Source organism: Falco peregrinus, chromosome 7, assembly GCF_023634155.1.
Source record: "Falco peregrinus isolate bFalPer1 chromosome 7, bFalPer1.pri, whole genome shotgun sequence".
NCBI classification, from domain to species: Eukaryota; Metazoa; Chordata; class Aves; order Falconiformes; family Falconidae; genus Falco; species Falco peregrinus.
Genome location: NC_073727.1, coordinates 45,825,859 through 45,840,257, shown reverse-complemented (window position 1 = coordinate 45,840,257; position 14,399 = coordinate 45,825,859). Strand labels below are relative to the sequence as shown.

Genomic DNA, 14,399 nt, shown 5'->3' with positions numbered 1-14,399 from the left:
AAGGTAGAAGAGAAATTTTGTGAACCTTACTTTAGTTTATCATTCTGATGTAGCTTCATGTGACCTCAGATAAAGTCTAACTAGTTCCCCTTTCATATAAACACTTTCTATAATAAATGTATTCCCATACAAGTATGTAAACACATTTTGTGCAACATTAAGTACACCTGCCAGGTATATTAAAGTCATGCCAGGTAACTTCAGGAGAACAAGTAATAACGTTGTTTCCAAGCTTGGGACAGTGTCACAGCTATCTAAGAAGGAGCTGGGGAAAACAAGCAGAATCTTCATCATGAAAACATCATGAATTTCATGAATTTTCATGAAAGCAGAATGCACTTCATCATTGCTCAGAAGTGCATGAAGTAGCAAAGTACTTGGCATCTTTTTAACTGTCAAGGGGACAAGGCAGTAGAGTCCTTCACCAAATGAACAGTCAGCACAGAAGGGATTCATCCTTCTGTCTTTGCTCATTATGAAGACAAAGCTACATCTCTCCCTGCATCAGTCCTGCAGACATATGGGCCTACTCACTAGAAAAACCTCCCCTAGAAATATGTCATGAGTATCTCAAGCTTTACACTAGCAAATCTGTAGATTAAGACTTCTCTAAAATCACTAGTACAGCAGCTGGTAATCATGTTCACAGACTGATTTATTGTTTTTTAATTTGAATAAGAAGGTGTACATATTTATCAAGGGACACAATTCGACTATTTTCCAGAAGCATCTGATAGACAAGAATTTTCAGGTTTTGTCAGTCTTGAGTTTCTTCTGTCATCAGAAAACAACCCTTGCAAGTTCAAACAGAACCTGTGGAATGGCAAACACATTGATACGAATTTTTATTTGATTTAATAATCCTTAGAACAGCTTATACTGTAAACAACGTAATCTGAAAAATAATTATAGCTGCAATTCTAAAGTTACTTGCAAAGAACTGAAGACTAATCCCCTTATACAGTACATTACATTAATAAAATAATCCTAATTCTCAAATTGTGAAGCATATAAATTGCACCTGTTCCAACATTTTCAGTGTGACAGTGGGGAAAAAACCCACCACTACCAACCTCTATGGTGATGAGTATGACTATCATCCACTCGAGGCGCAGAGCGTGCTTTTCATTCAGGTGATTTCGCATTAGATCTGTCAGGTCCATGCAGTGCTGAAGCTTTTCATTCATTACCTGCAAGAGATTCCAAATGTATGGCAAATCTGGATTCTGTAAGGGGAATAAGACCACTACACAAAGGAACACAATCCACAGAAGGGCTTCACTGAGCAGAACCAGAAAGGTGTTGACACCTTTCTGCGAAAGAACAGAACAGAAAGTCCTGTAAGGCAACATGCACAAGCAAAAGAAATTTCAATATAAATGAGCCTGTTATTTCAAGAAGTTCACAAAAATAATAGAAATTTAGATATGCATCTGCAGGTATTAAACTGCTTCTGGCCGATATCTACTCGTGGAAACAGGCACAAGCAAAAGATGCAGCTTATTGGAATGCCTTGAAAGTGACTAAATATTTACGGTTGCTGTACCACCGGAAGAGGTAGTTTTAGTGCTTCTTACTCTGGTTCGGCAGTAAGCATCATGTCGTCCTTCAATGAACTGACCTGAATGATCATGTCAGTAAGAAGACTGCTTCACATCTGGTTTTTTTGACTTGTTTTCTTGCACGTGTTTCAGAAGAAGAATTAAATCTCCTCTTCTTACAACTACTTAAAGCCTAATTTAGTGGCTTGGGAAATACACAATCCATTAATGTGAGGCAGCGTTGTTAACCTGAACTGGATAGAAGATGTGAGTGGGTTACAAACGTGGAAAAGGGGATAGTATATAGGATCCTATTATTCTTTATTCAGTTTCTACAATTCAAACATTCATTCCTGGAGCAGTCTGTAACTGTGCTGAGCAAAGACAGCTGATCTGAGTGGAAAATTCTCCTAACAGTAAGACACCTACCTTAACTCTGCGATTAATGTTGAGGAACTGACAAGTCTTGTCATAGAGCTCTTCCAATTTTTCTCTATCCCAGTAGAAATCAGGAGTTATTAGCAGATCTGAACTCAGATTTATACGGTGTCTAAAAAGAATGGGTACTACTGTAGTTCAAACTTCCTTTTGGTGAATATAGGAGCAAATATTTACATAGCAGTTAAAAAAAACAGAAAAAGTTTCCTGTAATTTTAAATAAAAAAAAAAGTATGAAAAGAATCTCCTTTCATCATAAAAATACAATAGTAGTCATTGTTTAAAATTGGTCACATCTGAAACTTTTATAAGAATACTGTACTGTGTAATACTTTTGAGCATAAATGACTTTTACCTGTGGCAGTGTTGCCTCCTCAACTCCTCACCTTCCTTGGCTTCTGCAGTTCGTCCTTGACTATGCTAGTAACTCACTGAAGCTGAAGTGGTACCCGAATGAAAGTTGCTGGGGAGCTCCTTAACAACTTGACTGTATCTCAGAACTCCCAAGTGTGACTAGTACTGCATGCTGGGTATGTAAGCACAGCACACCTTCCAGGACCAGGCTAAAGTTTCAACATTATAAAGGCTAAGACCTAAAATCTCCCACTTGCAACCTACTGCTCACATAAATCTTTGGACACTTAGAACATCACTGTTCATTACAGAACAGTCTTTCAAATAAGGATATAAAATCCAGTGTTTAAAACAGTAATCACTTTTTAAATTTACCTCTTCACTGATTTTTGAGTTTTGTGAAAAAGTTTATAATGCTCTGTGTTCTCAATGGCCAAACTTCACTTGAGAGGGGAAAAACCCCCAATAAATTTTTACAATGTAGCAGTGGTTTCTGACCAAGTTAAGGGAAGAACAGAACTCACAGAAAAGCTTTACTAACTCTAGTCTGTAGTTAACAGTTCTGCCTACCCCTGTCCTTCCTCCTGGTATCCTTTGCATACTCCAGTATCTACTGTAATTACTGGCGATGAGATGTGTTCCTGGACCTAGGGAGGGAAAAGGGTGCAGAATGTGGGCATTCACAATATGCTGCTTAATGTCCTTCTAACAGACACCACAGTGTGAGTGGTGAGCCAGTGGGTCCTCTGACCACCATAAACAGCACACACAGTCTCCAGCCAACAGAAGGTTGAAGGAATCCTCACCCACCCCACCGTGTTTAGTGTGTATTCTGGTCTTTGGATCATGCACAACTTAATTTTTAAGTTCTGTGTAATACAGTGTCTTGGGTGTAACCAGGAAAGTTACCTTAATGCGAAGAGTTCTCCAATTTTCTGCATTACATCTGCATGAGACAGTTTTACCTTCCTTCGTGACTTTAGTATCTGCAAAGTAACAAGTTTTTTATTGTTGGATCAAGTAGCATGTACCAGCAGTTAAGAAGTATGGAGTTTTACAGCCTGATGTATGTATATGAGTTAAAATCTGGATGCATATCGTAATAAAAAATTAATGCCTATCACAATAACATTGGAGTTTTATTTGCTTAGTGCCTTACTTATCTAGCTTTATAAGAATATCACCATGCAACTGTTCAAACAGGTTTTTCAATAAATCATTGAGTACATCATCGGTACCTATACAAAATCCTGGGGTATTTTCTATGAATCATTTCCTGAACGAGATATCATTCGGTTTTTCTTCCTACTATTGTTATTTTTAAGCCATGACGGTGCTCTTTCACCTTGCCACTACTTAGCCTTTTTACAGCCTCTTTCCTTACAACAAATAAAAAAAAAAAACCAATTATAGTTTCTCTTTTGAACTCTTATTAATCTCATTTTATATGTGACATCATGTGGGCTTTGTATTTTAATTAAGTCTCAGGAAAAACTCTTTTTAAGTCACTCAAACCTCTTCATTATATGCGAGTTAAAGCACATTACTTTCAGCGCAAGCTGCCAGACATTGTGTTTGGCCAGGTTTTTAAATGCTGCTTGTCCTGTTACGTGTACACATTCAACAGTAGCAGTGACAGTGGCGCAACATGGGAAACATTATTCCAGCAGATCCCCGCTCCCAACCCTTTAAAGACTGATGATTTCTTGTCCCACCACTATGCAAGTGTTCTGAGCTTCTCAACATTGGCTTCATCAAATGCATTAAGCATTCAGTTGCTTTTCCCATATCCTCAGCTGTATCTGGACTGATCTTTTACAAAGCACATTAGAAAAGGAGAGGAGAGCTACAAACAAGACCTCACCTCGGGAATTGACTGGATAGATTCCACGAAGTTATCCAACAATGATTCCCAAATAGCCAGCTTTACTGCAACACAGAGGTGACAAAAGCAGAACACTGAGATGCAGATATGCTTTCAAGTAACTTTGAATCTGCTGACGTGCTGCTTCAAGACATGTTGATACATACGGACATTATTTGCAGCAAGCTACCGTTAGTATTATACAATCAATGCCTGTACATGTACAAACAAATCCAGGCTGGGCACGGACACAGCACTGCACACAGCGCAGCTCTTCTCCAAATGATCAGTTCAGATCCTGGAGAGTTTTTCCTTCAGCTCAAAAGTTACATGTTTGTTAAGTGCTCTCCTGTATGTTCAAAGCTTTTGCAAAGTACGTTCCAAGGAGGCTGGCGATAATGAGCCATCATGCTCACTTCATGTGGTGCCACTCAAAGAGTCCCTGCTGCATTTCTAGTGTCCCCCAGAACCCTCACTCTCCATTTGTCCAGTGTTTGATGCAGCATGCTCAAACCAAGTTGGCTTGCGTAGATACACCACCTGTACTTGCTGAAGTTCAGTTCAAACTTAACTCCCATTTTGTTTTTTGGTGAATACACTGTTCACTGAAGATGTTAACATCTATAGAAGCTGTTCAGCGCAGGCCATGGCAACATAAATTCTACTATGCCTCAGCTTGAGCCTGGAAAGATGTTTCTACAGGAAGATGATACAACTCAGGCCTTTGTTCTTTAGTCCACAGATTCCCAGACAAGAATAAGGTAGCAACAGATCAAACGTTAACCCTATTCACTCAGAAAAATTAATCAGGAATGATTTAATTGTCAAAATGAACTCCATTGTGGTAGTAATCAATATTATCATCTAGTCAGGACACTGATAGTAAATCCAATGCCAAGCATTTTTCACAATCATCTTTTGAACAGAGAGGCCTAATTCAAGCCAGTGACTTAACTGACATTTAATTTAGCCCCTGACAAAAAGCCAATAGGCATTTCAGCTATCACTGATTATTTGACAGAGGCTGTTTTCCGCTGTGTCATGAATTTGACTTCAACTATACTTGCATCCTTTATTTTTATTGAACATTATTGAACTGTTTTCCTTCATGTGCATGTTTCACACTAACATAAACTGGTACCAATTATATCCCGGAAATAAATCACTTGCTCAGTTATGTGGCACTACTCTTCCATGCATTTGCTTTATGAATAGGAAAGCTATAGAGAACATAAGTTTTTTTCTCAGTAGCTTTTCCTTTGACAGTCAAGAACCATTTAGTTATGCTGTACTCCTTGATCAAGTGGCGTATCAGTTCAAAAATATGCATTCTGTGTTTAAAGGTGCACTTCCCAAACACTGCAAGAATCTTGTAATTTACCCTAAAAGCAGTAGGGGTGGACAGAACTGATGTCCTTTAAAGGTCTTTTCAAAGACAGCCTTACTGCTGCTAGATTGTACTGCCACTTTCTACCTCATTTGCAGTCTGAAGCAGCAGAGAGGGCATTTCCTCAAGCAGCAGCACTGCTGCTGAGCCTGGCTTCTTCCCAGTGCCCCTTGCTATCTCCTGCCATGGCTAGTAAGCCTGGAAAACACTATCTGTGGCTCTGGTCCACACCTGTATACCAGTACACCTCCCCAGCTGGGAATCACTGCTCTACATTACTTCTTCAGCTGACATCTTGCTTTTTCTGTTAGAGGAGATGATGTCAGGATTAATTACCTAAGATTATTGACAGGTTTCAAGTACTGAACTTTATGCTCATTGCTGTCCTAGAATAGTTCTCAAGGGTGGGGAACAGAATGTTCAGCGGAATGAGTATCTTTTGCAAAGTATGTTTCTTAATGTGCTTTGTTCATCTTTAAGGTGATTTCCATTGAATAATTCCAATTTATAGAAAACAAGGTAAAAACTTTGAAAATGAATCCTCCCACTGAATCACAATCAATCTTTGCAGTTTGCCTAAATCAGACACTGAGCCTTCTCCAATCTGTCACTGTACAGGTCCCACTTACAATGACATTTCACAAGATCTGTAGCATAGGCTGATATTACAAACAATATTAACTTACCAGAAAGGCAAAGGGCATTTGAAAAGGCAAATTTCTGCAGAACAACTTCATCACTATCCAGCTCAGAATTTAATAAGATTTCTCCTTTATGAAGCTTTGACTGACCTCTGTTAAAATAGGATTGAAACATCTTCATTGACTAAGCCACCACCAAAGGAACACTTAAAGAACAATCAACAACGCAAGAAAGGTTGTTTGTTTATATAAAGTATGCCATATCTTTATGGATGTCATCCCCATCCTTGCGTTTTACTCACATTCAACCTGACAGTAACCAAAATAAATCACTAAAAATTAGTTACTCAGTCTAGTATCATGACCAGGTTTTCTAGGTTTAAATGAAACTGCAGCACGCTATGATGGTAACTACAGCATGACTATATACACAGTTAATTTAGAGTAAGCAGGATGCTGGCCTCTCTCTTGCTCTCAAGCTCCTGTATTATCTTTCTGTTTCTGTTTGCCTTTTCTTCTGCTACTTTTATGAATGTCGCTCCCTCCCTGCTATGATGTTACTTTCCCCAAAACCTCTATTTTGCATAGTGGGCCAGGAGCAAAGAAAAAGAGGCATGAGAGTCCTTCTATTTATCATGTCAGCCTCACTATGAAACTTGCATTAACACAATGGAATATATCAGGAATCACAAATTACACAATTGGATAGTACATGCAGTTTTCAAATGGCCAGGAAGAAAAACCTGCCCTCATATCAGGTTACCTTAAATAAGATCAACCTCATTAGCTCAGCTCCTAGCGTTATAGTGTCCTGTCTACGAGATGTTTCTTGGTGCTGTTGGAAAGTGACAGAATTTATATAATCACTTACATAGAGAAATATTTCCATACAGATTATTTGCTCCTCATGATGAAAAAACACTATTTTACAAGGCAGGACAACTTGCCAGGTTTATTGTTCCACAGTATTCAAGTTATGGTTTTCCTAGGAAGTGAAGTGATGTGCTGAGTTACATCCTTTATATGGACCTAGAGGCCACTGAGGAAAAGCTTACACAGAGAATCCTCTTTAAAATCAGGCTTGTCTCAATAATCCTTATTTGTTTTTTTGGTTTGGTTTTTTTTTTTTTTTTAAGGTACATAGTTTCTGTTTGGGACTGCTGTAGAATGTTCAGGTGTATGGGCAGGGAGCTTTGTAATTTACAAAATCTACTATATAACCAAGTCACAAAGGCCACTGCATAAATGCAAGTTTAGCAGTACAGCAAAATTTGTCAATTTGGACATATTGTTTTCTCCTTTCCTTATTTTAATCATTCGGGGTGGGGGGGGTGGTGGTGGGGTGGGGCGGGAGGGGAAAGAGTAAGAACACGTATATTCTTACTAGATGCTTTCATGCTTTCACTTGAATTTGTCTTAGGTGTCTATTAGCTTTTATATAAAGAGTGCCTGAAGATACTTACTCTCCTATTCTATAGTTCATCTCTTCATTCTCCCAGTAGACTAGTGCAACTTCGTACGGCTGGATTTCATGCTGTTCTAGTACTTGCATGATATTCTTCATCTATGAAAAAAAGACCACTGCGTGCACAGGAACAGTTACCACGCACTATACTATCACTCTACAAAGATCTCGTGTCTAATAGGTTGATGATAACTCTTCATGCTGAAGTTATTTAAATAACAATTAATAGGTTTGCTAAGGAATTAAGTGATAATTAACAGTTTACTTCTGAAGCTATCTGTAGCTGCGTGGAAGAATTTGTGGCTATGAACACGGAATCTGTAAAGACTAAGATGTCATTTAACAATGAGCTGTTCAAGATTTTGGCAGATATCCTAAAGATTCATTCCCACACTCGGATAAGTACATCAGGTGGCTGTCTCTGCCGAAATTACTAGTTTGCTGATAAAATCAATAGTTTGGTTTCAGCTACCAGAGGTTGGGTTGTTTTACAGAAATCCTTTACTGCTACAGAAATCTGTAAAAATGCTTTCAGCTGCCCACAATCAACCCTGTAAACAGTTAAATGTGCAATTTTACTTGGAGAAGTAATCTCATTGTCATTTTATTCTCAAGCACACTAAAACCTGATGCAGGAAGAAAGAACTCTTTTCCTTCACAAAACTTTCTCCTCTGACATCTGTCTTAGGATCCCTCATCCTTGTTTTTTTCTATGTGCTACAAGGCTCCTCTCATAAAAATCATTCTGCAATTAGCTCAAATTCTGAACCAAAAAATAAAAGCACTCACCTACAGGTTTGTAAAGGCATTTAGTTACATAACAGTCAAAAAAACCCCTCACTACCACAATACACTTCTGATACATAAATTCTTTAAAGAGGTAAATCTTCTACTAAGTCATACCTAAAACACTGTCTTCAAAACAACAGATAATAGTTTACCTTTTAGTGCAAAACTGTATGCTAGTAAATTGTTCATAAAGTGTATTCTCCAGTTAAATACTCTAAAAAAAATCTGTTGGATCACCTGCAAGAAGGATTTTCTTCGCAGTGCTAGCTTTCTTACTTGCTTTCAAGAAATTTGGCTATACTGGCTATGTAAGACACGTTAACATTTTTCACTAACCCCCCTCCCCAACCCTACAGCTGCAACTGCTTGTTTCATAATCCTGAATTTAATATTAGTGTGACTAGTACCTGCCATATATTTCAAGTCTTGTGATAAAAAAGGGTATGAAAAATTGTTTTGATTTTTTAAGCAAGGAAGGGTCTGCTGTTAGACCAGTCAGTTTGGCCAACCAGCTATGCTGTGTCCAGGGACAGTTCAGCAATGCAAACCCCGCTAAAATAATGCCAGAGTTAATAGCCAAACCATAATGCAGCATGCCAAACTTCAAGAGTGTGTTCAATTGAACTGAGGTGCTCTAGCTGGCTTTGTGAAATCATTACTAATACAGTAGTAATTACGCTGTTAATAGACTAACATTCCCTTCCAGAACTACAACCAGCTCAGGCTTCCCAGGGCCAGTACAGAGCAAGATTTAACAAAGCTTTACAGACCGCAATCAATTCTGTGAAATTCATGTGTCTTGTAATATGCGTACTTCCAAAGTTCTCCCATTGCTCTGGATAACGAGAAATTGTATTTCAGTGGCAGCTTTCTTTTATCTAGTTAAAAGTAATACAAAGGCTTCCACTAACTTGAGTTTCTTCTAGGCCCAGCCTAATTTTACAGAAGGGACTACCTGTCACACAGCACACTTAATGAGAAGAGATGTTCTGGATTCACTAAATACAAACTCTTGCTATTGCAGGCAATCACGTCACACAATTTCCTTTTAAGAAGAAGATGAAACTCCACCTCAAAGCTAGTTTTGCTTTTTGCCTGTGTTATTTTTGGTGGGGAAGCTGTTGCTGTACAACCTCCCTATTCAGATATTTTAAAGCACTATTTTACATTTTGAATTTCTATTAATGATCAGTCTGTATCTGCTAGTTTGAAGTGTTTTTTCTTCTCCTAACAGTCATTCTGGAGTACTTTTAAAAAGCAAGTTTGTCCACTCACAGCAATTCTCTAAGTTTTGTTTTACTGAACTACTTTCAGTTTCTGTTCTACAGTTTGATTTTCTTTTTTGCTTCAGTTCATTAAAACATGTGCATAACACCTCTATTTGAGCAAGTCATTTGGAAGTTAAAACTTTGACTATGATTTCAACGAGCAGAAAACGGCAGTTTTCCTCCGCTTTTATAGATAAAGCTAGCAAGGGACCAACTAAAGGTACTAGCACTGACAGGAAAAACGTGGTATCAAATTTTCAAAGGTACTTAAGCGTGTACAACAAACCAAGATTTTTTCAGAGTACTCCAGTGGTAGAGGTGCCCAGCTCACAAAAATCAACAGGAGTTAGTCAGCTAGTCTTCAGTAATACCTATGGATCAGTACTGTAGTTACGGCCATAGCATCCCAAGTGTGCTACAGGCAAGATTTGAAGGGAGAACTAGTATCTTTTTGTAGGCCAGCTGTCATACTGACCCGCCCCAAAACAGACAGGAAATGAGGAACATTTCAGGTCTGAAACAGAAAAAGCAAACTTGAATCCAGAAATTGTTCACATCTGGAAACAAATGTTCTGTGTTTTCATTTACTTTAATGAAAATCCTCCTGTGAACTCCTGTGAATCTTAGTATCATCTATTCAATAGACCATTTAATTTCACATATTCTGCCTACTGATAAGATTAAGACTTTTCCTCTTTGTATCTGGACTCCATTTTTATTTAACCACAGTACTAAAAATACATCACAAAACCTGTTAAATAACTATAAATATATTCATAAAAAAAGATATGCCTGTGGCATACCCCTCTTGGTCAGCAAAGAGCACCCAACTATTATAACAGGTTTGTCATTTCAATTATCAACATATTTTAGCAATTAAATCAATCAATATACATCTTTCTTCAGGAAAATTGCTAGCTGCTAGAAACAACAAAGCATTAAAAAGTTGCTTACAAATCTTGCCTCTTGCAAAGTTCTGCAAACATAGGTTTTGAATAGTTTTGACTTGAATGGACTAGAACAGAATGATACTTTTTTCCTAACACATTTTCTGTTATATTAGTGCCTTTCAAACAACCATTCACAGGTTGATTTTTCTGATCTACTTCCTCCAGATGTAGAGCTGCAAGAATTTTCTTATTGTCAATCTCACTAGATTAAGCTTTCAAATTCTTGGCCTTAAGTAGAAAATGTTACCCACTTTGTGTTACACATAATCTTTGCTCATTTTCTGCAGAAATTCAAGTTTCAAAGCTGATACATCAGCAACCCACACACTCAAGGGCAGCAGCAGGCAAGCACCTGCACTCCTTAGGAGAGGAATCGGTCCTTTTCTTTCACAGAATGATCCAAGCTCCCAAACAAAGCCCAAGCATGCTGAGCTTTGTGGGACTGATAAAACACCTGCTTACGAAGTTTTTGACAAACAGTTTTGCTTTACTTACACTCTTCTCTTCCACATTCCAAAACACAACAGCCCCTTCCCTGTGAATTCAAGGAAAAAACTGATGTGTAATCATACTGTTTTAAATGTATTTCAATGAAATTGTCAGATTGTACTGGGCAATTTTTGTCATTCTGAATCATGAAACTTAATACTATCTTTGCAAAAACAACATAATAGTTGTTTTTTAACAATACCTTAATTAAAAGAAAAACAAACCACAAGGTAAGTTATTTTTTAACTGTTGAAATAATTCTGATTTCCCCCCCACCAATCATTCTGATTGGGCAGTTATTCCTCCTTGAATTTCATGAGGTAATATAACGCAGATATCTAACAAGCTGCACTACTTCTTTCACACCATTGCTATTAACAAAATGACACTTTGGGCATGATTTATAGCTTACCTGAAAAAAAAAATTATGCCAGAATCATCACCTTTTGCAGAGTGCTCAGTACCAACCACCAAAACATTTGCAGCATCTAGTTTGAAATACATGAAAAAAATTGAATTAGTCAAACTTTTAAACATGATAGCTATTAAGCATATAATTCCAGTTTAACAGTTACATGCTAACATGTCAGTCAGTCCCAGATTTTATTTTTCTGATGAAAATGTTTTCAAGGGAACAACTACAATATGAAACTACACCGCTTCTCTGAAGTGTCACGCTCTAGACAGACTCAGCTACAATGCTGAACTTCACTGCAATCTTTCATTAATGAAATGTGAGTTTTGAAGAAAAAAAAAATACTTAAGGGAAAACTGATGCAGGGCATAGTAAATAACCAGGAACAGAACACAGCAGTGGATGTGCAACCTGAGTGGACTGTGGAAGTTGCCCACAGGTGCAGTGATACTACCATTCAAATCTGCTTGCCCAGATCTCTCTCTTTTCTATATAGTAAGGGACTAATCTACACTCAAATTCTGCTGACTTTGCTTTCACAGAAACACGAAAGAGCACACCCTCAAGACAGGAGAGGGTACACCTGCATTTTCCTCCAGAACAGAAGCATGCTTTTGAAACAAATCTTCCAGCCACCATCATTTACCACACTTCTGATGTGTTAAACTGGATTTTTTTTTTCCACTAAATTAAAATGAAAGAGGAGCTCAAAAAATGCACCTGTGGTACTCCAGCCACAAGGTTTGTGTTTTTTTTCAAATTGTTACATTTGTTACATGCATTTATTACAAAGGACCAGACTTGTGCCAAGGTAGGGACAATGTCCCAAAACTTACAAAATGTGCATGATGGATTCTCAAAACAGGGTTTTGTTTTTTTTCCTACAGGTCTGCTCCACTGTTCTACTTGCTAATATAGACAAAGTTTTATAAGTCCTGATGTGGCTTTGACAAAAAAACATTACTTTCCAGCATTACTCATGTTGTTTCAGAACTAGTGGAAGATAGACCAGCAAAACTCCCTATCTTCTATTATAAAGTGAGACTCCGCAAACAGGAATTTGCAGGGCCTAACACCTAAGCCTTGAAAAGTTCAACCTCTTTGCAGAAAGATCACAGGTCAAGTGACAAGGCATCAAATTCAGCCCATGTACAAATTCCACCCTCTGCTTTACTGCTCAAGCCATACAGGCCAGGTAGACTGAGGCCGCAGCGAAAGATGCCTAAATATTGCACGCTCTTTTGCCAATACCTGAACTGAGACCACACACTTGGTCTGCATGAACTCTTTTAAAGACTTCTCTTCCACTTGCTGTTCCAGTTCAGAAACGCATCATTTGATGAATCAATAGAGCAAGTTTTGGGTGTGGAGTTTGAGTTCACCATGGATTTGCCTGCGTTTTCTCATTTGCCTTTTCAAATATCACCCTTATCTATTTATCCACTCAAGATGAAACACAATTGAAGAGAATTTGGTCCATTTTGGTCCATTCTAAGCGGAGGTACAGGATCTGCCTCCAAAATGTCTTTAAAGAGGTTGAAAACAAGAATAATGCTTAAGAAGAACACTACAAAGCAACAAATCCACACAATAATTGCTAATTTGGATTTCTGTGTGATAATATTTTTTTATTTTCCAAGATTCAGTGTTTGAGCTGCTAACCAACCAGTCCTACACACACAAGCCAACTACCACAACACATCAGATCTGCTGGCATAATCCAACATCCTTTCACCATTACTTCCTCCAAACTTTTGATAAATAGAGTACCTATTGTGAGAAGTCAAAAACCACACCATGAAGAAATGAAAAAACTGTCAAACCCACACTCCCAGGGTAAAATACCAGCAACAGCAACATTTGCCTTACAGTAATTCACAGTCATACTAGGGATTGTACGAAGTTTCTAACCCAAAGCTGTGAAACCACTGTTGGTTTTAATACAAAGGAACATGAAGCCTATATGCTAAAGCCCCTTGTCTTTTTGCCATGTTCAACTTTCTGAGCAAGATGATCGTTGGTAAATCTTGTCTTTGAAAGAGACCCACTAGAGCATTCTTGCACTTGGATTATTAAGAGTTTGAGAGACAGCCAGATATTTGATAACCTCTACTGAAGTGCCCATAAACACTACCTGTCATTCTCTTGGTTTCATATAATCTGTTTATTTAAAAAAAAAAAAAAAAAAAAGATTCTACTGCCAACATATGAAAATCACAGCTGTTCTAGGGCATAAGGTTCCTTAAGCTATAAAAAGCTCCATTTGTTTTTCTCTTGTAGTATATATACTTCAACTAGTTCCAAGCCATACTTTCCTAAGTCTTCAGGGATACTCTGAGCGGAAATCAGAACCAATTATTTTGCTGAAGCCTAGCTAAGTGAAGCATTCAACAATTGCTAGGATATATTTGACTCAGTAAAAAAACCCAACAAAACAACCAAAACCCAAACAAACTATCAACTGCATTCTCTTTACTAGAACTAAGCATTTATGTGTATATCTTTTCCATTTCACTTAGTCAGCAAGATTCTCTCTCGCATGCCTTCCCCTCCAACCCTCAGTGATTTACATTAATAGAACTGTGGGTATGGAAAGAAGATGCAACTTCAAATTACAAAATTTTTTTGACAGCTGAAGCACTACGGTGTCACATTACTGGAAGATTAATTAAAATAAAGAAAACTTTCAAAATCTTTTCAGTTAGCAAATTTCCATAGAAATTCTTTGTACCAGAAAAATTTCCAAATTTATTTTCCTGCATGCATCTAATTTTTCAATAACTCTAGTGTAATACTAA

The 14,399-nt window shown here is 37.8% G+C and overlaps 1 protein-coding gene across 3 annotated transcripts in view; it reads right to left on the bottom strand.

Annotated features, from left to right (window-relative positions):
• Nucleotides 1–1,073: 1,073 nt before the first annotated feature.
• Nucleotides 1,074–14,399, bottom strand: part of RMND1 (required for meiotic nuclear division 1 homolog) — a 21,804-nt gene continuing 8,478 nt past the window's right edge. Inside the window, exons 4-12 of one of the 3 annotated variants that reach the window (XM_055811328.1) lie at nt 11,599–11,674; nt 11,193–11,232; nt 7,689–7,789; nt 6,271–6,377; nt 4,198–4,262; nt 3,243–3,319; nt 1,971–2,091; nt 1,622–1,795; nt 1,074–1,190 (exon numbers count right to left, since the gene is read on the bottom strand). In XM_055811328.1, coding sequence (XP_055667303.1) covers nt 1,724–1,795; nt 1,971–2,091; nt 3,243–3,319; nt 4,198–4,262; nt 6,271–6,377; nt 7,689–7,789; nt 11,193–11,232; nt 11,599–11,674 — 659 coding nt within the window. In that variant the 3' untranslated portion in view covers nt 1,074–1,190; nt 1,622–1,723. Of the gene's footprint in view, nt 1,191–1,621; nt 1,796–1,970; nt 2,187–2,334; nt 2,981–3,242; nt 3,320–4,197; nt 4,263–6,270; nt 6,378–7,688; nt 7,790–11,192; nt 11,233–11,598; nt 11,675–14,399 lie in introns of those variants that run through there. The other 2 variants (XM_055811330.1, XM_055811329.1) reach the window with 2 other exon arrangements.